Source organism: Eulemur rufifrons, chromosome 15, assembly GCF_041146395.1.
Source record: "Eulemur rufifrons isolate Redbay chromosome 15, OSU_ERuf_1, whole genome shotgun sequence".
NCBI classification, from domain to species: domain Eukaryota; kingdom Metazoa; phylum Chordata; class Mammalia; order Primates; family Lemuridae; genus Eulemur; species Eulemur rufifrons.
In genome coordinates, this window is record NC_090997.1 from 83451556 (window position 1) to 83477839 (window position 26284).

General features: G+C 37.5%; 1 protein-coding gene across 8 annotated transcripts in view; it reads left to right on the top strand.

Moving 5' to 3' along the window:
• Positions 1-26284, top strand: part of MYB (MYB proto-oncogene, transcription factor) — a 33694-nt gene that overhangs the window by 4314 nt on the left and 3096 nt on the right. The window contains exons 2-15 of one of the 8 annotated variants that reach the window (XM_069487421.1): positions 145-262; positions 2059-2130; positions 3663-3755; positions 4004-4224; positions 5906-6140; positions 7537-7617; positions 8056-8160; positions 9467-9721; positions 10639-11001; positions 13202-13344; positions 14285-14399; positions 14491-14616; positions 15220-15330; positions 16490-16597. In XM_069487421.1, the coding sequence (XP_069343522.1) occupies positions 145-262; positions 2059-2130; positions 3663-3755; positions 4004-4224; positions 5906-6140; positions 7537-7617; positions 8056-8160; positions 9467-9721; positions 10639-11001; positions 13202-13344; positions 14285-14399; positions 14491-14616; positions 15220-15330; positions 16490-16597 (2146 nt within the window). The remainder of the gene's footprint in view (positions 1-144; positions 263-2058; positions 2131-3662; positions 3756-4003; positions 4225-5905; positions 6141-7536; positions 7618-8055; positions 8161-9466; positions 9722-10638; positions 11002-13201; positions 13345-14284; positions 14400-14490; positions 14617-15219; positions 15331-16489; positions 16598-26284) is intronic. The other 7 variants (XM_069487424.1, XM_069487423.1, XM_069487425.1 and 4 more) reach the window with 7 other exon arrangements.

Here is a 26284-nt window from a genome sequence, read left to right on the forward strand (position 1 = left end):
ACAATCTTGTTATGCAAGTTTTCAAAGTTTTATCTTCGTAACCTTTGAAAGGATTGTTGAGGAGTTTTTGTGTAAGTTTTGTGACCCAATAGTAGTCTAAATCCTCTTGTTTCAGCCCACATCTGCCTATTCTTATTTCTGCAGCATATACAGCAGTGATGAGGATGATGAAGACTTTGAGATGTGTGACCATGACTATGATGGGCTGCTTCCCAAGTCTGGAAAGCGTCACTTGGGGAAAACTAGGTGGACCCGGGAAGAGGTAACTAATCACCTTTACTAAAACATGGAAAAAAAGTAGTGTGTATAATTTATGAAAAACAAAATTTCAGGTAAACTGCAAGTGCTCAAACTTGTCAGCAGGCTCTTTAAGATCTTAGCCTAGCCTGCCTGTGCTCCCCTCTGACCACTCCCCCACATGGACACCGTACCATTCCTTTCCAAACCATTTGTTAGTTCTTTGAATGTCCTCTCCTTCTCACTTTAGGTTTCCTCTGTGTTTCGCTCTGCCTACCGAGTTCTCATCCTTTTACCTCACCATTTCTTCCTACTTCTTCCTTACCTATGAAGACATCAACTCTTCTGTGAGACTGTCCCTGGCTTCCCTGGATAGGGTTGGATACATCCTCCTGTGGCCCCAAGTATGGGTGCATGTTCTGTCTTGTCATTGCTATGACATATGTATAGCCTACCCCTACTAGACTGTAAGGCTCTTGAGATCAGGCCTCAATGTCTGTTCATCTTTGTGTTTCCTGAACCCAAAATTTCTTGACACAAAGTATGGTATTAATAAATGCTCCCCTGAATAAGTAAATGAATTGCTATTTCCAAAAAGAAAACAAAGAATAAAGCAAAACACTCATAGAACTCATTGTTATGATGTATTCATTCAATATTCTTGATATGGTATTTCACAGAGCCATATACCCGAAGGTGGGTCCTGAAAGCATCCAATAATTGATGGAGATGTATCTGCTTCCCTTTCTTTTTCCACTAGCTTATCAAAAGCTTGATCTTTGTAGGAACAGGAAAATACTTCAGAAGTAAAATTATTAATGTGAGAAAAAGTTTCTTTAATGTTCTCAAACAATTTTACAAATGATGTTAGAGGACTTCATGTAAGAGCAAATGACATTAACTCTTCTTTGGTTTCACTACATTCTGCTTCATTTAAACTAGAGCCACTGTGGACAGACAGGATTCCCAGGGAGGCCCATAGAAGATGCATAGTTTACCAATTGAGACTGTGCACTTGGATGATCCTTAGAACATAGAAGTTCAGTTGTTAATAGTGGTTTCCTAATTCCTGTGTCTGTATTGTACCACGGACCGTCATTGTGTGTGAATGTTACCTTTGCAGAGACATAGAAGGAACACATTCATAAAGACACCTGTTAACTGGTAGGACTGTGCACAGTATGTGAACCAATTGCCCACAAATATTTAGTGTCTTCTGTGTTCTAATACATTTGCCTTCATTTAAACTGTGAATATATTGATACAAAAAAGAAATGATTTTCTTACATTATACAAGTCTTTAAGTTTAATTTAAAAAGTGACCTTCCATTTTTGTCTTATAAGAAAGAGGTTGAACTGACTGGAAATATTGTTTATTATTCAAGATCCTATCTATTGCCATAGTTAAATGTCTACTGAATCTAAAATTTGAATTCATTTTTTTCCCTATAAAGTAAAACAGTTACCATATATTAAATATTCAGTATGTGCCAGGCATGATGCTAAATGTTTTGCATAATTAGCTCATGTAATCCTCAAATAACCCTGTTGATATTAGCATTTCCATTTTATAAATGACAAAACTAAGGTCCAGAAACACAATTGATTAATAACCAAGATCAGATGCAAACTCTGGTTTGACTCTAAATAAATCTGTGTTCCCAAACCAGTATATTATATTAATATCTGCTGTGTTTGGATACTTTTGAGAGAATTTTTTCCCTATATTGTGTTATTGGATTGGTTTCCTTGTTCATTCTAACTTGAACATAGTTATACAGTAAATGACTGATATCCTAGGATTGCCTTTAAATGTCTTAGGATGAAAAACTAAAGAAGCTGGTGGAACAGAATGGAACAGATGACTGGAAAGTTATTGCCAATTATCTCCCGGTAAGTTATTGATAATTTTTTCATTTTGTAAAAGGAAAGTTCCTCCCAAAGATTTATATAAAATCCTTTAGGAGAAGTTATTACAATATTACATATTTGCTCACATATAAGACGTAGGGAAAGAGATGTTTCATTTATAACTTGTATTTTTTAATGTATACAATTAGGGTTTTTAAATAGATTATTAAAGGATTTTGACAACATTTTAAAAACAATTGCTTCTTGTTTTATGTTTTCCCTTATTAGGATAATATAAATTAGCATTTTGATGATTTGTTACATAGTAGATGATGAAACTTGATATTTTCTGTAAATCAGTTTCTTCTAAATTCCCTATTTTTGTCAATAGCCATACTTTTGGTTTAAGATTCTGGAGTCCTTTCTTGACTTATCCCATCCTCCCATCACCTACATTTAAGCAGTTACTAAGGACCCTGGAATTCCTCTGTAGTTTTCATTTTCTTTTTATTCTCATGGTTGTGTGACAGGTTAGGCTTCTGCCTCCCATCTGGACTATGGCAATTGCTCCTAACTGGCTTCCCCACTTGTAGCTTTCCACTTTTCCATCCATCCCACACACCACTGGCAGATGGAGTTTCTTAAAATGCAGCCGTACCTTATCTTTTCAAAACCAATAACAGTGACTTAGAATCTCACAAATTAAGTAAACTGCCTCAACCAGGCACTCAAGGGCCCTCTTCTCTGGCCCCAACTTACAGCTCCAGTTCTGTTTCGTACTTCCTCTCCGTAAGCAGGTTTGCTTGGATTCATTTCTGCTTTCCCTTCTCCTCCTGGGGAATCCCACCTCCTAGAATGTTCTCCCTTTGCTTTACCAGTTAAAGTTCTGTCCATCCTTCAAAGTCCACATGAGGAGGTTTGGCAGACTCCTCCCAAGGAACAATTTCTCCTCCTAGGAGATGCTTGTCTGCTCCCTTCAGTGTCATTATACTTTGGTCTCTTCTTCTGTATAAATCAAATTCAGCCTTCTGTCATAGTTAATTATATATTTGTTTTTTCTTTCTTATAACATTACAAGCTTCTGTAAGGTAGGGCCCATCTTTTATTTATCTTCGTTTCTTGTACAACATAAATACTGTGGTCCTGAGTTGAAGCACATCTCTTAGTTTTTACGGGAAACAAACTTTAGTCATTGAGGGTGAGTTTCCATAAAAGCTTGACAATATGGAATCTCCAACAAGTCTTAGGCCACCTAGGTACTTCCACATGCAGCAAGACTGAAGTTAAGTTAAATTGACAGTCACATGTGTAGTGTGATGGTTCTTTAGTGTACACAGCAGGACTATTTTCCTCAGGAGGCAGAGCTTCTAATTTTAGATGTAACTTTGATATATTATTTGTATGTTCTGTAGTCTGTAAGTAATGAGGGGTAAATGGGCTCTTAAACATGCCCTAAAATGTTCTTGAATGTTTTCACTGTCTATTGTCTATGTATCATTCATATTACAACAGTCTTCATGTGCTTATCACATCATATCTTTATGCTGGTACATACTTTTATTTTATTTGTCTAGAATCGAACAGATGTGCAGTGCCAGCACCGGTGGCAGAAAGTACTAAACCCTGAGCTCATCAAGGGTCCTTGGACCAAAGAAGAAGATCAAAGAGTAAGTGCTTTCTTCATTGGTGTGTGAATCATAATTAAGAATATTCCCAAACGTCTTTGTTGGATGTTTCCCAACTTGAGGAAGCAGGTAAGTGGGCAAACAAGAGATAGAGGACTCTATTCCCATGTTTCCTATGAATGAAAGCCAATTTTAGAAATTTTCTAAAGATCTTGTAACACTGAAGAATGATTACACTGACTCATTACATAACATTAAAACATAGGTTATTTTTGTGTGTTTATCTGAAGGTGATAGAGCTTGTACAGAAATACGGTCCGAAACGTTGGTCTGTTATTGCCAAGCACTTAAAGGGGAGAATTGGAAAACAATGTAGGGAGAGGTGGCATAACCACTTGAATCCAGAAGTTAAGAAAACCTCCTGGACAGAAGAGGAAGACAGAATTATTTACCAGGCACACAAGAGACTGGGGAACAGATGGGCAGAAATCGCAAAGCTACTGCCTGGACGGTAATAATAATGTCAAAAAATATATTGATTGGGAAGACTGAGGGAGTGGGTATTGAACATTCTGTTTTAAATGTATGGGGAGTGAATTACATTCCATCAGTCATAAGTGTTTCATTAGATAAACTAGATCCATAACTTTTAGAAACTGAATGTATCTTGGAGTTTATCTGGTTGGGGATTTCCAGGACCTACCCAACAGTGAGCCCTGGCCAACTCATTTACCTTTCCTCAGCCTCAGTTTCCTCACTTGCAACATGAATAATAAACAACTTCCCAGGGTCAGGGTTAGGATCAAGTAAAACGAATGTCAAAGCACTTTGTAAACTACAAATGTCTAAACACATAGAAGGAAAATAAAGACAGTTTGTCTCTAGTCTGAGTTCAGACAGCTGGTTTAGTGACTAGAAGGAATTCAGCTACCATTTTCCTGATACCGGCATTCATTTCATTATACCAGTTGGCTTAATTTTTTCTTCTTTGAATGGAAAAAAAAAATGTATTTCTAGAATTATCATACTGCTTCCAAGTTTTTTGAACAATGTCAGTGTAATACTTTCTTTTTAATAAACAAGGCAGGAAAATGACCTCATTATGAGGGATAACTATGGAAGCTCATTTTTGTCTCATTTTCACCGCTTAAATAGTATATAACAGATTTTGTTACTTTGGAAAATAATACTTTTTATTATAAACCTTATATAAAGATAATATAGATAGAAAATATTAAGAATAGTTTTATTCTTGAGCTTCATAATCCAGGAGAAAGGGTTGTTTCAACGATGGTTTATGTAGTATTCTCTTGAGATGCTCCAAAGCATTTCCATCCTCATGGTTCAGTATAAGCTTAGAAAATTCAAGAGGTTGGTAAAAAGAGGCCTTTTCTCCCCTATGGGCTAAGAGAGAGTACACTGTTGATTTTTCTAAAAATTAAAGGGGCGATTGAACTTCCTCTTTCTTTAGCATACATTTCCCCCACCCCCAGCGAAATAGTAAAAGGGAGGCTTAAAACGGTTTTTGTGAATTGAGAAACTGCTTTCCTGAGAATGGAAAGACTTTAGTAAAAATGCTTTGCAGTTTGAAAATATATTGGGGGTTAGCATCTTTCCCTTTGGGATCTCATTTTCTATTCTCACCTCTGTCTGGCTGCAGGAACAATTGGGTGGTTTTCAAAAGGTGGGAGGTTTCTTTGACTCCAAAGTTCTAGCTAATGATAAGGAGTGAACAGCAGGGCAGCAGCAGCAGCATTAGGATCCCCCAACTCCCCCAAGGCCCTGTGGCAGCCCCACTATGCCCCAGTCAAAGCAGTAGTTTTTCTAGGATGGCTGGAACTTTAAGTTGTATTAGAGTCTTGTACCACGAATAATCATAATAAACATGAAGGGTTACTAAATTGAAAATACTCCTTTACCAAGGAAACAAAATGGTTAAAAGATACCAGAATTTATGGAAAACCACATAGATTCCAGATGATCTAAGAGTAATCTATGGATTTCAGATTAGGCAATAGGGAAAACATGATCTTAGGTGGTAGAGAAGACCAAAACAATTAAAAAGAGAAAACAACTTTTAGTGGACCCAAAGAAAAAATAGATCTCTGTTAGAAGCAGTTTTCTGTCAGTTCACTAGCATATGAATTGAAATTTTTGTTTGTGAACTTTCTATGTGATATATTTCTGTGCAGAACTGATAACGCTATCAAGAACCACTGGAATTCTACAATGCGTCGGAAGGTCGAACAGGAAGGTTATCTGCAGGAGTCTTCCAAAGCCAGCCAGCCAGCAGTGGCCACAAGTTTCCAGAAGAACAGTCATTTGATGGGTTTTGCTCAGGCTCCACCTACAGGTCAACTCCCTCCAGCTGGCCAGCCCTCTGTTACCAACGACTATTCCTACTACCACATTTCTGAAGCTCAAAATGTAAGCCGTTCCTGAGAGTTTAGTTTCATGAGAGAGGTGGTTGTTTTAGCTCCAGGTTAAGAATATCATGCAGTTGTATACTTTTCAGAGAGCTTTCATAAACACGATCACAGTCAATCTTCATCTACCCTTTGAAGTAGATAGAAGCAAGGTGGTGTTACCCTTGATTTATGTCTGGAGAAAGAGGGTGGTAAGTGATTCGTCCAGAGTTCCACAGCTCATAGAGAGAGCGCCGACTGGAGTCCAAGTTGTTTGATTCTAACTTGCTGCTTCAAATATAATTTGAAGTGAGCTTTTGAATTTGAAGTACTTAAGTTTACTTAAAGTACAGCTAAAGAATAGAGGAGTGGAGATACCTTTGTAGCCTAATATTTTTCTCTTCCAAATGAAAAGCGAAGGTAATGTTACATATACGAGGGAGATAGTTCAACACTGAAATTCAACAGTTAACTGTAAGTTCAGTTCTGGTAGTGATCTAGCAGAAATGTCTTTATTTACTCGATGAATGTTTATCTTCTTACTCTGAGATAGGAGCAGAGCTTTGTAACCTTGATTCTCTGATGTCTCCTTTTATCCTCCTTTGGATACACATGATTCCTTCGTAATTTCTAGATATTTATATTTAGAGAAAGAAATAATTCATAATGGGTGGGAAAAGAAGACTTAAAGAGGAAAATACCAAGAAATTTTAATCTTAAAACTAACAATAATAAATGATGAAACTTACCCAAGAATACAGAGCTCATATGCAAATTCTATGCAAAACATATACATAAATAGGTTCTACTCTTCTCTATCTGTTCCATGCATTTGACTACAGACTTTACAGAAAGGTCTCAGGTGATTGAATTATCACAAGAAGTTCTGTGTTTTTTATTGAAACTCATAATTATTCCAAGAAAAATATTTTTATTTATGAACAGCTCGTGCCATCAGTTTTTCCCATCAAAACTTCTTTCATGCATTCATGAATGTATTTTAGATTATATTTTTGGCTGGGCACAGTGGCTCACGCCTATGGTCTTAGCACTTTGGGAGGCCAAGGTGGGAGGATTGCTTAAGGCCAGGAATTTAAGACCAGCCTGGGCAACATAGCGAGACCGTCTCTAAAATTTTTTTTTTTTAAATTATTTTCCATGTGTTTTTTTCTAATTAAAGAATACTTCCTGTCAGGATTGAGAAGCACTTGAAATTTCTTTCACTATGTTGCTTTAGCTATTTAGCCAATTTTAAAGGCCTGGCTAACTTTCCAATTAGAGGGTTTAAAAAAAATTGTTCAGTGAATTTTATCAATATTTTTTTCCCTCGGTCCCAGAGCAAAACCTCAGGAAGCCAAGTCCCCTGAAGCATATGTAACCATAAATGACGAGGCCTTTGTTTTGCCTTTTCGATCCAGGTCTCCAGTCATGTTCCATATCCTGTAGCGTTACATGTAAATATAGTCAATGTCCCTCAGCCAGCTGCCGCAGCCATTCAGGTAAGATCATCTTATAAAATTCATTTGCTCTTCAAGCCACTGCTTTTAAGAAATGCTTTATTTCTTTCGTCTAAACACTTAACTTTTACCTGACAAACAGAAGTAAAAAGAAATGGGAGTGTGGCGAAGGAGAACAGAGTCCCGGCAATCTAGGGATCTTGGCTTCTAGAGTGCGTTTGCTCTGCAATTCTCTGATTCTCTGATGCTAAAAGATGAAACAAATCCTCAGTCAGCACCTGCTCTAGCCTCAGATTTCACATCGCTCCCTTAAGTCTGAAATAACATTCACAAAGATCTCTGTAGTAGCCAAATTCAGCTGGCCTTAGTGGCACACCGTGGCTCTTTGGGCTGCGTGCGGTACCTCATGACTACAGGCTACAGCCCTTGTGGCTACAGCTTCCAATCGGACCTTTGTCTTCTTTTCCCTTGTTATTTCAGAGACACTATAATGATGAAGACCCTGAGAAAGAAAAGCGAATAAAGGAATTAGAGTTGCTCCTAATGTCAACTGAGAATGAGCTGAAAGGACAGCAGGCGCTACCAGTAAGACTGATTATCATGTGCTTAAACGGGGGTCCGGAGGCTGGGGGGCAGCAGCCTTGCCTCAGTGTACCTCAGCGCTCTTCTAAACATTACACTCACCGAGGCTCTATGTATCCAGTCACAATGTCTCAACACTAGCAGTTACTTGTAATAAAATGCGATTGGTATCAGAATGTATGTTGACTAAATTGGAAGGAGTCTTTTTGCATTGCCATAGAAACACAATATCCACTTGTGATTGTCATCATTAATTTTTCTTCCCCCTCCGGAAGGCTTATAATCGATCTAAAGATTAGCAAAGATAAAATGAATGAAAGTCTGCATTTTTTACAAGCCGTATATCTGCAGGGTACCAATTTGTTTGATCTTTTCTTTTCCTATTACTTTTTTAACCTATATTTTCATCTTTTATCATTTCAAACATGATTTGATGTATGTTCAGTATCTAAAGTTTTATATAAATACCTTTTCACAAATAACATTAGCTGCTCTCTTTTGTTTGCGTGCATGAAAGCTGTGCATGCCATTACTGAATCCTGGCATCTTTTGTGGTGATTGGACAGCAAATAGAAAGCTGCTTGTACTCTGTAACATATGTAGTTCACCAACAAAGAGAATAAAAGAGAAGTGATACCCAGTAGGGATTCTTAGGGGTAAATTTCTTTTTTGCTAAATAATAAAATGATTGTGTGCACATGCTAGCTCGACCACTTTTTTACTTTAGTTAATGTTTTGCAACTTCTCCTGTTGTGTGGTCATGCTGTAAGGAGACTTCTGTTAATTTGCTCTTCTGCTTTCCTGACCACGTTGATCTGGCAGCCCCTTTGCTGCCTCCGTGCAAGCTATGGCATTAGAAAGGGACAGAAGCAACAAGAATATGAGCAGATAAAAGCAACTCTAACCCCTGGATCTTCTAGCCTTTTTGTAGGTTAGGATACAAATAGGGCAATTCTTAAATTCACAACAAACATTAATGGACCTTTGGCAAATTATATTAAAGTGGATTTTTAAGACACTCAATCTGAGAATGGTACTCTGTAACATAGTCCCATAATTTGAAGTTTTAGCAAATGATAATTAAGGTAATCATGTGGGTGCAAACTATAGCCCTATTAAAAAGTACAGTCTTGCATTGGTAAAAAGGAAACATCTTGACAACTGTTTCATAGGCATAAGTTTTCGATGATGCAACTACTTTTATCTTTCTTCCAACAGCATCTGATACCTTGTGCAACATCATTGCTAAGTTCCTTCTCCCTTCTTCTCCCTCTCTTTCTTTATTTCTACACCCTACCCCCTTCCTTAGACACAGAACCACACATGCAGCTACCCCGGGTGGCACAGCACCACCATCGCCGACCACACCAGACCTCATGGAGACAGTGCACCTGTTTCCTGTTTGGGAGAGCACCACTCCACGCCATCTCTGCCAGTGGATCCTGGCTCCCTGCCTGAAGAAAGTGCCTCGCCAGCAAGGTGCATGATCGTCCACCAAGGCACAATTCTGGATAATGTTAAGAACCTCTTAGAATTTGCAGAAACACTCCAATTTATAGATTCTGTAAGTAGAATTGTTAAGGCAAGTTAATGTTTCTGGATGAGGAATGAGAAAACCCGTTTCTTAAATCATTGCCATTTTCTATAGCAAATATGTTATTAGCCTACATTAATGTAAAGGTAAAAGGATGATTTTAGACTCGGTGAATATGTTTTTTCAAAGATCTGATTTTCTAGGCTACCCAGACAAAAGGTAGCTTTTCACAGTTTTCCTTCAAAAGTCATATTTTTTTTAAATGGTGAAATTGATGACTTATAAAGTAGGGCTTGGATTATGGGAATAATGCTTGAGTTACTTTTAACTTTTTTTTTTTTTTTTTCACTTTTCTTACTTCTTTGTGCTTCCCTATAATTTTGCTTTGCTTTTGGACAGCACATTAAGAATTTTGTTTAGAGGAAGAAGGGGGAGGAATTTTGTTTACTCAGAGCTTAAAGCAATCTTTCAATGTATTTGAAGTGATAATCAGTTCCTTGGTAGTACAGGGCTTTCTCCACTGATTATTGATTACTTATCCCATTAGTTCAATGAGATGAATCGTCTTTAGTGAAACAAATTTGAACTCAGCATCTCCTCAGCAGACACTTGGTTCATTTCCTTGGTTTCCCCGTTGGTTAAAAAGCATTTATTGCACACCCATTGGACAGGATGAATATTGCCATCATGTGCCTTCTAAAAAAGGTTTTCTTTGTGCTGCTCTCCCTGCAGCACACTCTAGGACCAGCCTTGAGGCAGCACAGTCGACCACTCTAATGCAGTGTAACAGCAGCTGTTAATCCTGAAGCTGTTTCTCAAGAAGTCAAACAGATGGGCCCAGGGTTTGCTTTGCATGTAGCATCTCTGTCTCAGTGCTGTGTTTCAGGTGATGATGGCACACCATGCACACACTGTCTCAAAGTTCTGTGCCTCCCACGTTGTTTCAGGATTCTTCATCATGGTGTGATCTCAGCAGTTTTGAATTCTTTGAAGAAGCAGATTTTTCACCTAGCCAACATCACACAGGCAAAGCCCTACAGCTTCAGCAGAGAGAGGGCAATGGGAGTAGACCTGCAGGAGAGCCTAGCCCAAGGGTGAACAAACGCATGCTGGGTGAGGGTTCACTTGACCCACCCAAGGCCTTACTTCCTGCAAGGCACAGCACAATTCCGCTGGTCATCCTTCGAAAAAAGCGGGGCCAGGCGAGCCCCTTAGCCACTGGAGACTGTAGCTCCTTCATATTTGCTGACGTCAGCAGCTCAACTCCCAAGCGTTCCCCTGTCAAAAGCCTACCCTTCTCTCCCTCACAGGTAGAGCACGATTTCTGCACAGCTGCTACTAATTTTCAACACACACCTGAGCCTTAATAATCTAGAAACTAATCCTTTGGAACAAATGACTAATTACTGTTACCCTAGCTGATTTCACTCCGTTGTCAAATCTAGCAGTTGCTAAGTCATATTGCCTCCTGAAGATTAGGCTGGCTGCAGGCCGACTGATGATTTTGTCATAATTCTCTCTCTTTTACTTTTATGGTGGTTTGAAAGATAGATAGTTGCATGAGATGTGCTTTTTGTTCCTTTCAACACTAGAGTTTAACATTTCTGTCCCTTCCTTTTCTCCCATCTGATCTCTTCCTTTTAAATTTTTAACACAATTTCTGTCTCTTTGTTCATTTATTATTATGTGATTCACTGACCCAGGAGAGGAGGGAACCAAATTGTGTTTATATAACATTTGGGTTGCAACTGGAAAATTTAAAGGTTCCAATCCAACCTTAGGTGGAAATGTTTAGGAAGAGGATGAAGAACAAATGCTTAAGGAAAATAACTTATTTTTAATTTCAATTTCTCACCATTCGTTCTTTTGAGTTGTGTCATATTTTACTAGTGCAGTTTTTGCCAATGAATATTCTTATTTCATGCAGTGTTTTTAAGGCATGGAAATTATAATTCTTATCAGAGATGTGTATTTCTAAATTATTAAAATCATTTAAATTAATAGATAATTTGACACTGTAAAACATTTTTCCAAATTATATTCATTAAGAACAGCTTTAAGTGCGAACAAATAATGACCTCACCAAAAAAAAAATTATCTTGTTTTTTTTTTTTGCCTGTAGTTTTCAAACTGTGTTCTACAGAACATTAGTTCTGCAAGACTTTCTTAGATGTTCTAGAAAAAAAAAATCTAAATATGTAGGTATATATGTTTGGGAAACACTGAATCAAACAAAGTTGAAAATTGGTTTCTTTACTGCAGGACTTCTCAGAGTTATTAATATGCCGTATATTGTGAATTTCCAGGAGGAGATTATGATATGCTGTGTTTCCCAAATTTATTTTACCTTGGAGTTGTTTAAGGAACACCTACTGGTTTCCCAAAACTTTGGTGTTCTGAGAGACATAGTTTTTTATTCAAGAATTGTCCACATAATGTAAACCTTCTATAATAATAGTTTTGCTTCATAGATTATTAATGAGAGAAAACAAAGTATGAAAGAAAAATATGAAGTATTTTTCAAAAATCACTGTAACCTCTTAAATGTTAATAAGAGCACATCTCAGGCTGAGCACAGTGGCTCACCCTGTAATCCCAGCTCGCTTGGAGGCCAAGTCTGGAGGATCCCTTGAGGCCAAGAGTTTAAGACCAGCCTGGGCAACATAGTGAGACCCCATCTCTAAAAAAATTTTTTTTTTTTTTTTTTAAATTTGCCAGACATGGTGTTGAACTTATAGTCCCAGCTACTCAGGAGACTGAGGCAGAAGGATCATCTGAGCCCAGGAGTTTGAGTCTGCAATGAGGCAGTGAGCTATGATCGCTCCTCTGCACTCCAGCCTAAGAGAAAGAGCAAGATCCAGTCTCTCAAAAAAAAAAAAAAAGTACATCTCATTCTATTTAACGGCAAATGTTCTTTTGTGTGTTTTTTTTCTTTTGTTTTTTGTTCTTTTTGAAACAAGAATCTCTCACTCTTTTGCCTGGGCTAGAGTGCAGTGTTATCATCATAGTTCACTGCAACCTCTAACTCCTGAGCTTCAGCAGTCCTGCCTCAGCCTTCCAAGAGCTGGGACTACAGATGCGCACCATTGCGCCTGCCTAATTTTTCTGGTTTTTGTAGAGACAGAGTTTCACTGTTGCTCAGGCTAGTCTCAAACTCCTGGCCTCAAGCAATCCACCCACTTCGGCCTCCCAAAGTGCTAGGATTACAGGCATGAGCTACCACGCCCTCCTGGCAAGTGTCATTTATTGAGAGTATTTTCTTAGGATTTTATAAGTTTTTCAGCACTGAGCCTAGATTTTATTTCTTGTAAACCACACTCCAAATCTTGGGTGCTCAATTGAAATAAAACAATATCTTTTCCAACATTACATGCTTGTTAACATCTTTATTATTATATATCGTGGGTCAGTAAAACATACTTGCTTGTTATCAAGGTATGGTTTTTAAATTGGGCAGAATAAAGAATCACTGGCTAATCTAAGTAATTTTTTTTCTCTCTCCATATTTAGTTCTTGAACACTTCCAATAACCATGAAAACTTAGACTTGGAAATGCCTTCTTTAACTTCTACCCCTCTCAATGGTCACAAATTGACTGTTACAACACCATTTCATAGAGACCAGACTGTGAAAACTCAAAAGGAAAATACTATGTAAGTCTTTGGTTCAAGAATAAAATTCTTTATTTACTTACATAGTCCCCAAATATCTGATCCACTTGTATGCACATAATATTATTTACCGCTTATGTGTAATTATGTATGTTCCTATACTGAATACTGGACATGTTACAACTATCTAGAGGTATAAGGTGGGAAGATAAACTAAATTACCTTTTGTAGTTCTCCTCAAAATTTTCTATATATGCAGTTAGTTTTCATATAACTTTTCCATTCAGTTTGTTCATTCAATAAGGCTTTTCTTCTCACCAAAAACAAGAGCTTCAACCTCCTTTCCTCTCTGATTATAAGCTTCAGAGTAAGAACAAGTATGGTTCTTTAATTAGTTCATATTTTTTATTTTGGAAATTTATATGTAAATAGGACCTCTTCTGACATCCCCAGGAATATCGTATAATTAGAAGCTAAGGGGTGATTAAGCAGTCATTTTTATTGAATAAAGCCTTAACCAGTACAAAGAAATGGCAGACAAAATGTGAATAAGAAACCTTTAAAAGAAATGCACTCTTATTATTTCTGAGTACAAAGAAAAAAATTTTAAAGGTTAACATATGTTTTCTAGTGTGGGCTCTATTTTAATAAATAGATAAAATTGATTTGTAAATGACATCAGATCTACACCAGGCTCATGGTCATCTTACAGAGCAAGGGGCACTACATGTATCTTCAAAACTGCTAAGGAAATAATAATATTTTAATGCTCTTAGTCTTAGAGGTATAATATTTTGAAATATTTGAAAATATGTGATATACATATTTTCTTAATGAATAATATGATTACTCAGCATACTCAATTCCATATCAATAATAGAGTTTGCTGTATATAGTGGGAAAATATTAAATGTAGCAGGTAGAGCAATGTAGGGACATATTTTCTTTTATATTGAGCTACTGCTTGTTTTTTTTTTTAAAGTTTTAGAACTCCAGCTATCAAAAGGTCAATCCTAGAAAGCTCTCCAAGAACTCCTACACCGTTCAAACATGCACTTGCAGCTCAAGAAATTAAATACGGTCCCCTGAAGATGCTAGTAAGTTTTAGAAAAGTTCTTGGGTTTCGTTGGTTTATCAGTATAGATAGGAGTTGTCCTCTAATGCATAAATACCTGTTCTTCCCTTTAGCCTCAGACACCCTCTCATCTAGTGGAAGACCTGCAGGATGTGATCAAACAGGAATCGGATGAATCTGGAATTGTGGCTGAGTTTCAAGAAAACGGGCCCCCCTTACTGAAGAAGATCAAACAAGAGGTAAACACGAGATCCTTTGGAAGTAACAAGCTGTGAACTCTGCTCCCTTTGTTCCTCGTGTGCAGTTTGCTGTGTCTGCCCTTGGCACTGTGTAACACCACCACTTTTCACGCAAGATTGTCATACAAGATGCAGTGGAAAGGTACTGCTGGAGTGTAGCCATCGGCCTGTCATTTGGGAAGGCAAGCCGTTTCTCTCCACTTCGTGTTTGGAGAGAAGACGTGCTAGAGAGGATAAGGGAAGAGAGAGAAGCAGCTTTTCACTACACTTTTTAAAATCACTGATAATAGATAGATGGATAGATAGGGATGATTGATGTTTCATTCTCAGATGTCATGGAGAAGTGGAATTTACATTAAAATAGTAGTAGTGGTAAAATAGTCTTTAATTCATGATACAAAAGAAAGGGAATCTAACCTGCGAAGATCGAAGTTTTAGTTTGTTGGCAAGAGGTATTTCCAACAGGTTGGATACAGCACTCTTGAATTTATTTTCATGTAAGAATAAGTGTTTGAAGGACTGGCCAGAAATGTACTTTTGAGTGTAAATGTTTCCTGGGAAGTTCTGGTTCTAGAAACAACAAAGCTCCTGGTTTGCTTTTAGGTGGAATCTCCAACTGATAAGGCGGGAAACTTTTTCTGCTCACACCACTGGGAAGGGGACAGTCTGCATACCCAGCTGTTCACGCAAACGTCACCAGTGGCCGATGCACCGGTAAGTACATGCTCGCGAGCCCTCAGTTGTTATGTGACGTTAGTGCCTCACCAAATCCTGTGTGTGGCATGAGGGGCCACTGTGGCTTCAGCACTCACTCTCTGATGCATTTTATTTCTAAATATTCTCTCGCACATGATTTTTTAAATGATTTTTAATGTAGAATATAAAATTGAGATTCTCTTTATGCATCGGAAACAGATTCTGTTCACTTCAGACTTTTTCATTATTTCTTTTCTTATTATTTGAGTGTCCTTGCCTTTTAAAAATTCTGCTTACATGGATCGTTCCATAAAACCATGTTAATCTTTATATTTTCCTTTATTTGTCTTCTAAATGTAATATTTCTTTCTTGTTCAGTTGTCTCATGTTTTATGTAGCATCTAGCGTAGTGCCAAACACGGTGTCTATAGTAGATGCCCCGTGCTGTACCCAAGATTGCATTGCTTTGGTTACCACCATTTTTAAAGTTTGCCATTTGTGAATGGTTGCCCTAATGTCTTATAGAGAATCAGAGCTAAGAACAATTTCTACTGTTTATTCAGTAGGTACTAAGTGGTAAGTACTATTCTAAGGGCTTTAGATGAATTAATTGATTTAATCCTCGCAACAGTCCTACAAGGTTGGTAACATTATCTTTTCCGTTATACCAACTGGGAGAAACTGAGGTTTACAAAGGCTTAGTCATTTGCTTAAGATTATATACCTAATAAGTGGGGTGCTGGGTTGGAACTAAGAAAATCTGGTTCAAAATTCCCTACTTTTCACCGTTTTTATCATTAATGTGTAGCTCTAAAATAGTTCTGTACCAACACATGAAATAAAGAGTTCTCTCCCAAGAGCTTAGTAAACCATCTATTTTTAATGTATTTACTAATTCATTTAGCAGATGGTTTTTGAATGTCTACCACATGCCTAGAACTACGAGGGACTCTGAAGAAGCATTTTGTTTTGATGATGTTTGCCACAGTGGGATTAGGATTAACACATAGTTGCGTTCTTTTAGATCATAGAGAAGAGAATTTCTGGCGGATACCTGCCTTTTTTCAAGCTAATGTGCATCATGTCATAGTATTCTACTCTCTACAGTGTTAGAATAATGTTGGCTGTCATATTATACAATCTCACTTAAATTTCAAATTATCCTCTTTCTCTTTAGAATATTCTTACAAGTTCCGTTTTAATGACACCGGTGTCAGAAGATGAAGACAATGTTCTCAAAGCATTTACAGTACCTAAAAACAGGTCCCTGGCAAGTCCCTTACAGGTAATTACTATTCCAACTTTGGTATCCTAAAATTCATTCACTAAAAAACTATCATCTAGTGGTGGTGGTGGTATTTTTTTTTTTTTTTAACATTTTAGACATAGAGGAGCAGTAATGCTTTTAAACAATTTCTTGATGTCTAAAAAAATCCTGTAAATTCCTTGTTGCTACTCACATGACACACGCTAGAAATTTCTGGGAGCAGATTCACAAAGCATGATGAAGTGAAACATTTCTTACTGTAACTGATCCTAAGATCATTTCTTACACATGTGTTAGTATTTCCTTTTCCTGATTTTAAGTATTTTATGAAAGCGTGTCTATATAGTTTGCCTTTTGTTCCAAAAGTTGTATGTTTTTCATGCTTTATCACTAAGCAACCAAAGCTCAGAGACTGTTTCAATTTTAAATGAAGGTCGAAATTAGCCAGACAGAAAATAATCACAGTGTATTTGACTATCAGAATAAGAAAGTCAACTGTCAGTGTTGTGTGGCTAATCTGTAGTTGGCCATCTGCAGTGAGGTTTTAATATCAAAAGAGATTTCCCCTGTAGCCCTGAAGTGCGTGTATGTTGATGAAATACAACAAATTCCAAATTAATCCTGAGCCAAATGTAAATAAGAATGCAAATTTGCTCCCCCAAATTATTTAAAGTAGTTCCCAACATTAAATAGCCCAATACCCAGCCACCTGCAGAGCCCTCCCCTCCTTCCGCCTGTGCTACTGAGAGGGAAACTTCATAAACCCCGAGGCAGGTGGAGAACCTGGATTCAGAAGCCGGAAGTCGTATTTCATGCTGTAAGTTCAAAGGGACCGTCATGGGAGGGCAGGCTTTGAGAGCTTGCTGGTTCCCTTAAAGGGCTCTCCCGTATTGCGATGTGCCTTCTGGCTCCGAATTGTGAGAATCTTAAAACTTCCTCTGTTTCAGTATTTGTGATACTTAGTATTTTTTTTTTTAACATATTACAAATATAGCTGGAAGGGTTGTAGGCACATTTTGCTCATTAATTCAGTCCAATTGCTTCCTGCACGGCCTCTGTCTGACAGCAGTTGTCTTGGCGAAATGGCTGTGGACCGGGGTGTGGGGTAGGGAAGGTCAGTACTTGTGGTGAATCTGGAGAAGTTCCTGAGTCGATCAGGCTTGGGTGGGCCCCGTGGAGGACACTCACAGTATCACAAAGAATTGGGAGATGAGGAAGAGAACGAGCTCCACCCAGGCATAGGAGGAACCCAGAAAGGGAGTTGTAAAGCCTCGAGTCCAAGGGCAGCCATTTCAAAACTTTCCCAAGAGCTGACCCTGGGTCCAGAAGGTAAATCCTTTCTTTGTTTTTCTTTTCCTCTTTCCTCTTCAGTTACTTGGCCCTTGGTTTCCACAGCATAGAATTTGACTACTGCTATTAGTACTTTAAGATAGATTTAAGCTTTATTTGTATCTTGTAACCTAGCCTGGGACCAAGCTGTATGTATAGTGGTATTAAAAAAGTGCATTTTAAATTTCAAAGAGCAAACATGTAAATATATTTGGGGACAGTTATCATTACATAAGCTGAAAAACCCTGGTTATTTTCCTAAAATTGAATTCTAATAGCTTTTGGACTAACTAAATAGTGTTTAGCCAAAACCATTTGGAATTGAACATGGTGCTAATATAAAATTTATGTTATATAAAAGTTGGCAAGAATGTCAGTATTTATGAAAAATAGGTCCAATTTTCTACCAAAAAGTTTTTAATGTGATTACATTTTAAAAAACATAATGAGCATGGAATTTTGTCAACATATTTGTATTTTCTTTAAAAGAAATATTGGTTATCTTTGAAACTAAAAATTCAGTAGTAACTCTATTTTATTAATCTGTATTTTCTAGTATATCAGTGAATCATATTGGCACTCTATAGATTATAACATCTGTATACTGAGATTGTCATCTATGCACATCACATGATGAAGGCAATATTTGTCAGTTCCACCAAACTGAATAATTGAGACTTAAAAGTTAGAGTTAATGCTTCTATCTACACTGTATGGTTCACTAGTTTACACTGATCAAATGTATTCTAATAATCTGCTATAATAGATAACTGATTGATTTTAAGAAATACTTGCCAAATGAATGAATGCTGTACACCAAGTATCTCCTTCATTTTGTGTGCTGGAGATCTAGCTTCTGATACCATAGAAATGTATGGTTTCTAAAATGTTTCATACTTGTTTGATAAATATTAGAAAATACATCAAGTGATCCTAATATTTAAACATATATTGCCAATTATTTCATATAATCGTGATTCAATAATATTTATAGATGTTTTTATGCAATTTGGTAGTTTCCTTTGTTTAAAACATGCCATTTTATATATTTCCATTGGTAATCCAATTTTACCTAATAAGGCAGATTTCTCACATATGGTATTATTGAATATACTGTGCATTTATTAAATGCTCTGATTATTCAACTTAATACTTAATAATACTTAATACTTAATAATACATAATAATCTATAACTTTTGTAATTTGTACTTACAATAAATCAAATATTAATGGGAATTTAGCCAAACTAGACATTTTTGTCCTAGTACTTTTAATTAAAACAAAGTACAATTCTTAAAATATTTTAAAATTCAGATGCTTCTAAAATGTAAAATATTTGCTACTTGTATAGGGCAATTAATTGTCCATTAATCTAATTGTCTAAATAACTTAGGTGCAAGAACAGTTTATTGAAGACTGTAAAAACTGTGAAATTCTGCATTTTGTCAGTTCAGTTTTAATCATTCTTGGCTTGATTATGGTAATAACATTTTAGACAGAGCATTCATTATTGTTTTTGAGGCCCATTTACTGGGCCTTTATGGTTTGACTTCAAATGTGCTTATAAATGCACATGCTCTACATAAGTATGTGTAAATTACATTTGATATTCTAAAATTAGAAATGCAACAAGCTATGAGTTTAACATTTTCTTATGATAAGTTTTAAACACATATAGAAGTACAGAAAATACACTATGCTCTAGATTTAGCCATGATTAACCAGGATTTCGCCATACTTACTTCATTTATTTTTATGAAATATTTTAAAGTAAATTCCAAACAATATAAAATTTTATTTTTATGTACTTCCAGATGTATCATTATAAATAGGCATTTTGATATATAACCTAATACCATTATCACACATTTTTATTAACAATAATTCCTTAATATTATCATTCTAGGGTATATTTAAATTTTCCCATTAATTCAAAAAATAATCTTATTATTTGTTTGATCCAAACTGAAACAATTCCACATATTGCATTAGGTTGCTAAGTCTCTTAAATCTCTTTTAATCTCTAGACCAGTGCTGTCCAATAGAACTTCTGCAGGGAGGAAAATGTCCAATGTGCTGCTGTCCAACATGACAGCCACTGATCGTATGTGGCTGTTGAGCACTTGAAATATGGCTAGTGCCTCTGAGGAACAGAATGTTTAATTTTTATTGAATTTAAGTTGCTTTAATTTAACAGCCACAGTTCCTTACTCTCTTCTTAGAGTCAACCATTTCCCCATGGTGCTCTGAATCCTTTTAGTGGGAAATGGTGTGTAGAGACCAAAGTCAGGGTGCTAAATATGCCCATTTTTATGTGGGTTGTCATTGAGGCACAATGAATTTTAATAATTCAGAACTCTGCATATATCCCCTAATCTATAATCTATAATGCTTAAATAAATTCTTGATCTTTTTTTAAAAGGAATTTGCAGCAGCTGCATAATCTTAAAATTGGTGGGTTTCTTTCTTTTTTTTTTTCCTTTAAATCGCATTAATTTTAAATTGTAAAAGCAAACGTTATTCTTGAAATAAAAATGTTCTGAGACATATTTCATATTTGTGTCTTTTATGTGGCTCAGAATATGTGAGATTTTCCCATTGTACTATTGTCAGGACTCAGCCTTTTACGCACGTTCTGTGGGGTAAAGGAGGACACTGAGAAACTTATAAAATGATCAAAAATGAGGGAATAGGGAAACATAAGGCCTAGAAAGCTTGCAGTTTGGGGCAAGAAAGGCAGATTCACTGTGGAACACTGCTTGATTCTGCCATTCAGTATTGACCCTGAGAGAGACCAGGGCACGCATGCACACACTGCTCCCTCCTCAGCAAGGAGAAAAGATCTGTTTTCCTCAGTGTGCTTTCCATTTGCTTGACATTTTGAGAAAAGCACATTATGCTAATAAACTTTTCTTAAGGTAGATATTTTTATTAGTAGATCCAAAACTATACTTAAGTTAAAAGCCTTCTAAACTTCTGTATTTTTCTCTTAAATTATAATTTCCTCTTATTCCTATTTAAAACCCAAGTGTAAAAGATGGGTTCATATGCTTTCTACTCACTCACTTTCCTCTTTTTTGTAACCACAGAGTGACAGCCTTAAATTTTAATTTCCTGACTTGGCTTCTCATGGCCTTACTTTTTTTAAAACAGGGAGTTTAATATAAGTCAATTTCTCAAGTCACTGTTACTTAAACCCATTTGGGTAGCATCGGAGAATTTTAAAATACCATGGCTAGCATGAACACTCACCTTCTCCCTCAGCTTCTTGGTTCGATGTGTTTTAGACTACTCCTATCTTTATGTGATCTGTTTGTGAAATTTGATATTTTTCAAAAAATAAGGCAGACCCTTTTTGCGTGATAGGCGTTGCCAAGAAGCGGGATAAGCTAGCATGGGAACAGCAGAACCTGGGTTCCAGTCTGGACTCCACCATTTTCAAATTCCATGACTTTAATTCACTCACTGAATTAAATTAATTGAATTAAATAGCTCTTGTCTATAAATTGGTGACCATAGCATGCCCTCCACTCATCACACGAGGTTACCGTGAAGATCCAATAGAAATAATGTTGCTTTCTAGAAGGCAGCACACTCAGCAGTGTGTGCGGGTGGTATTGTGGTTAGGCAGAGGCTGTGCTGAGTCTCTGTCCTTCGAAATGCAGGGCAGCAGCCCTCGGCAATGACCAGGTTTTCTCGCACTGTAGTATGATATTTCCTCTAGCATGCTATTCCCTGTTCCACCCTCGCAGAACTGTGTCAGTGGGTCACCAAAAGAGAGAGCTGATTCAACCAATTCCCTGAAATAAAGGTAGTCAGAGCTCTTGGTATTATGGAGATGAAACAACTGATTTACTGATTGTTCTCTGTTTTTCTGCTGCTTGTGTTGGAAACAGTCTACGTGTGATAGAGATCTTTCTGAGCTTTTTTAATCTAATGTGCTGTGCTGACCTGCTCCTCTGGATGTCTGAACACTCATTTGGTTCTCCCTTTTGGTCATTTTTTTCCACCTACCTTGGAAAAATTCACGTAGCTGTCGGTAGTATTTCAGTGACCTGCTTTCAATCGTTGTTATAAATGAAGCAAGTTTTCTGTGTACTGCTTTTGAGTTGAACAGAGAAAGGCTAAAGGAAGGGGAAGGTATGTTGAGCTCAGAGTCAGAGCGCCCTGCCCCAGACATGACAGGCAGTGGATTTTTAATTTGTTTTGTTTGATGACACTTAGAGAGAATAAACATTCTGAGATAGAATCTTCCTCGGGCGAGCCAACAAGGATAGAATTGCTTTAGAGTAATTGGGCACTGGTCTTACTCTTAATAGTTTGGAACTCATGTGTGATTAAGGAAAAGGATATTCTTCCACAAAATTGTGACACCCTAGGCTTGTTGGAAAGTCTATAAACATGTAAGATGAAGAGACCTGTAGAGACATCTGGGACAGACTTTGAATTTGGGAAGTGGAGCCATGGGTGGGTGAGACAACTTCCAGTTGCCATCTGAACTTTTAATCCCCTAACTTTTAAGATTCTTTTCTATGAAAAATCAGCAACATGGAAGTTGGAGGCATTTAATTGCTTTGTGCCAACAAAGGGAAGCATTTACTCGTGGGAAAAGTTTGGTAACCCTATCTTAGCAACATTTCAGCTCAAGTTCATCCCTGACCTTTGAGAGACAACTAGAGATTTCTACCTTATCTCTTATAACTGATCCATTTTAAAAAGATGCCCCTTTGGGAAGGATTTCTGACTTTTAGAATTTTAGTCCAGAGAGAGTATTTTTTTCAGATGAGTTGAACAGAATAATCAGAGAATTCTTATTTCATATTCTTCTGGTTGCCATTTATACTTAATTATTATTTTAAAACAAAACGTAATAAAAACATAATACCATCTCATGAGTTGCTCCGATTTTACAAATTTCTTTTTATGATTTATACAAGCTTCTTATTAGGTCGTCAAATTGTAAAACATAATTTGCCAAGGCTTTTGATGTCAGCAGATATTGTGTGAAGTTGCTATGTGAATGTAATACGAACAATAATAGTAGTTGTTCAGCATGATGAAAAAAACTGTTCATATTCTAAATGAAAATGTGAAGGTATGTCTAAATCTGACAGAAAACCACCTGTGGCCATGGTCTTGTTTCTTTTAATTCTCAATTTCTACAAAGGATCAGAATATTTATTTAAAGTGCTTTAACAGGATATCCCAGTTAAAGCTTTGACAGACTGTTTATAGTTCACTCTGCCCAGGGGCAATTAAACACACATTACGGCATAAGCAAGATGACTCCCTGGCCACAGGAGGAGGATGTGCGGTAGGATTATTAATGCTGATAGGAATTAGGATGGAGTGACACGTCCACAATAGTCATTTAACAAGAGAATTCTTACTCAGAAATCTGTAATGCTCATCGATTCCTTAGCGTAAATGAAACTAAAGTTTAAGGAAAGGGAAACAAGGAAGATGCAAAAGATAAGTGTGACAGTATTAAAAAATACTCTTCCAGTGCAAAGGCATTTAATCTTCTTTTGTGGAAACTGTTCTGTCTGCATGAAGAGCTGGTGTAGGGCCCCAGGGATGCAGGTAAGAAGGGTGAGAGAATGGACCTCGTTTTTTTACTGGAGTACTCAACCTTCTGGTCTCCCTTTACTTTCATGCCGTAAGCATGTGTCTGCTCTGACCAGTTCGTTTCACTGAGTGCTGTAAGTAAGATGTGCTTGCTTTGTGCTGTCCTGGTGCAGAAAAGGAGCTGCCCCACTCACGCTTGCCTGCCTTTTTCTTCCTGTACTCCGGCATCCTGGTGTTTGTCTACACTGGGAGAATCGTGCATTCCAAGCCAAATCTTACCCGCCTTAGGCTCTGAGCTTCAGGCCGTATATGCCTCTGAAATGCTATGCTTTCTGGAATTTGGATAGTTTGGTCATTTTGATTTGTTTCTTGGTAGATTCTCTTTTGACTTGGGAGAAGCTGATTATATGAAAAGGTCTCTCAAAATACTAATGAAAAATATATGGTACCTTATTTATATTAATCTCATTTTAATAGCTGAGCCTAGAAGAAGAACCAAATATGAATAAAGGGAAAAGTCAAATTTCAAGCTGAAACTATATTAAGTTGATAATACTTAGTATTAGAGTCTCCTGAACAGACTTTGGGAATTCTCAGTCAACCTAAGCACTATATATTTACAAAGGATCAGAACTTGACTTTTACCAGGAGGCATAGTGAAAAGCAAGTATAAGATTCTTTTAACATAGCATTTTAATATACTTAATTTATATATTTAGAAAATTAATCCTATATTAATTGAAGCCCAGCCAAGTAGAAATTTTTTTTTTTTTTTTTTTTTAAATAGGGTCTCACTCTGTTGCCTAGGCTGGAGTGCAATTACATGATCATAGCTCGCTGCAACCTCAAACTCCTGGGCTCAAGCAATCCTCCTGCCTCAGTGTCCTGAGTAGCTGGGACTACAGGCGCCAGCCACCACATCCAACTGATTTTTCTATTTTTTGCAGAAATGGTGGCCTTGCTCTTGCTCAGGCTGGTCTTGAACTCCTGGCCTCAAGCAGTCCTCCCACCTCAGCCTCCCAAAGTGCTAGGATTACAGGTGTGAGCCACCACACCCAGCAGAAAAGTTCTTAGCCAGAGAAAAACAGAAGGAATCCTTCCTTTTTGGATCCTTGCTTCTGTCTCCATTCTTACTTTCATTCCCCTTTCCCTTCCATTTGTTTCAAGTATTTTCTTTTCTGTGTGTATCTTTATGTAAATCTTAAGTTTACATACAGAATATTGGTATACTAAGAGATTTCATTCTGGCCAGGCGCGGTGGCTCACACCTGTAATCCTAGCACTCTGGGAGGCCAAAGCAGGAGGATCACTTGAGGTCAGGAGTTCAAGACCACCCTGAGCAAGAGCGAGATCCCTGTCTCTACTAAAAATAGAAAAAATTAGGCTGGCGTGGTTGTGAAATGTGCCTGTAGTCCCAGCAACTTGGGAGGCTGAGGCAGGAGGAGTGCCTGAACCCAAGAGTTTGAGGTTGCTGTGAGCCCCAGCGATGAAGCAAGACTCTGTCTCAAAAAAAAAAAAAAAAGATTATTTCATTCTGCTTCCTCTTTTGTCACTTGTTCTTTAAGATCCATGCTTCTAAGCACTGCACCCTACTTTGTGGTAGATACCCACCATATTGAACTATCCATCCTCAAACAGTAGTTTTTATGTGTCACATTGCTACAGTGACTACCAACACATGCTCAATAATTGAAAAGATAACATTAAATTTTATTTTTTTTAATTGTTTTCTTGTATCAATTTAGTGTTTCAGTGCTACACTGGAAATTTGTAGCATCAACATGTACACAGTCAATTCAACTAAAATGTGGGATTTGCATGGACAGATATACACCAGAGAAATATGCTAGGCAAACATCATTTATTCAGAACTATCTCAAATGCTATAATTAACCTGGTGAATTTGTTTAGGATAACATTAGCTGTGTTAGAAGTCAACTCAGAATATCTGTCATCTTTGTCTTATCATTTTTGTGAGACACTGTTCCTGGGAAATACTAGGATAATCCATCTTGCTGTGTAATATTTCAAGATATGTTGAATCTCTGAGCTTTCACAGTAAACGTTAGCATCCTTAGTGCTATTTACATCGTTGGGGAGATTTCTTAGCACAAGCTAAGAAACCCAGTTTGTGTCCCAGGATAGTTTAAAGATAGGACATGGCACTACAAACCTTATGTCACTGAAACTTTGATTCAGCCACTAGGTGAGGACATCCCACCGCTGTACCAAAGAGGAATTATCACACCACTTTGCTAAAAAGTCTGGTGACTCTCAGGCCCCATCGCAATACTTTTTCCTGGGCTCCAAGGCCCTGATTTCCTGGCCACACAATTTCCCACCAAGTTACTTGCTTTGTTCCTCACAAGAACTCTAATGCTGCGGTCCCCACTGCCCCAGGCTGTGGCCTGGTATTGGTACCAGTCCAGGGCCTGTTAGGAACGGTGGGGTGCATCGCTGCCTGAGCCCTGCCTCCCCCCGCCGCCCCCTTCGTGGAAAAATTGTCTTCCATGACACTGGTCCCTGGTGCCAAAAAGGTTGAGGACCGCTGCTGTAATAGAAGCAGCATCGTATACTCATGAGGGGTGTGGGCTCTCACGTCACATGGCCTGGGTTCACATTCTTGCTCCATCGTTTCTTAGCAGGGTGACCTTGAGTACATTGCCTAAATTCTCTTTCTTTCAAATGACCTGGTCTGTAAACTAGATGCAGTGAATCCTACCCTATGCCACACATGTTTTGTGTGAGAATTAAATGAGTTGAGACACGTATGACACTTAGAAGCGTGGATGGCACATAGTAAGGCT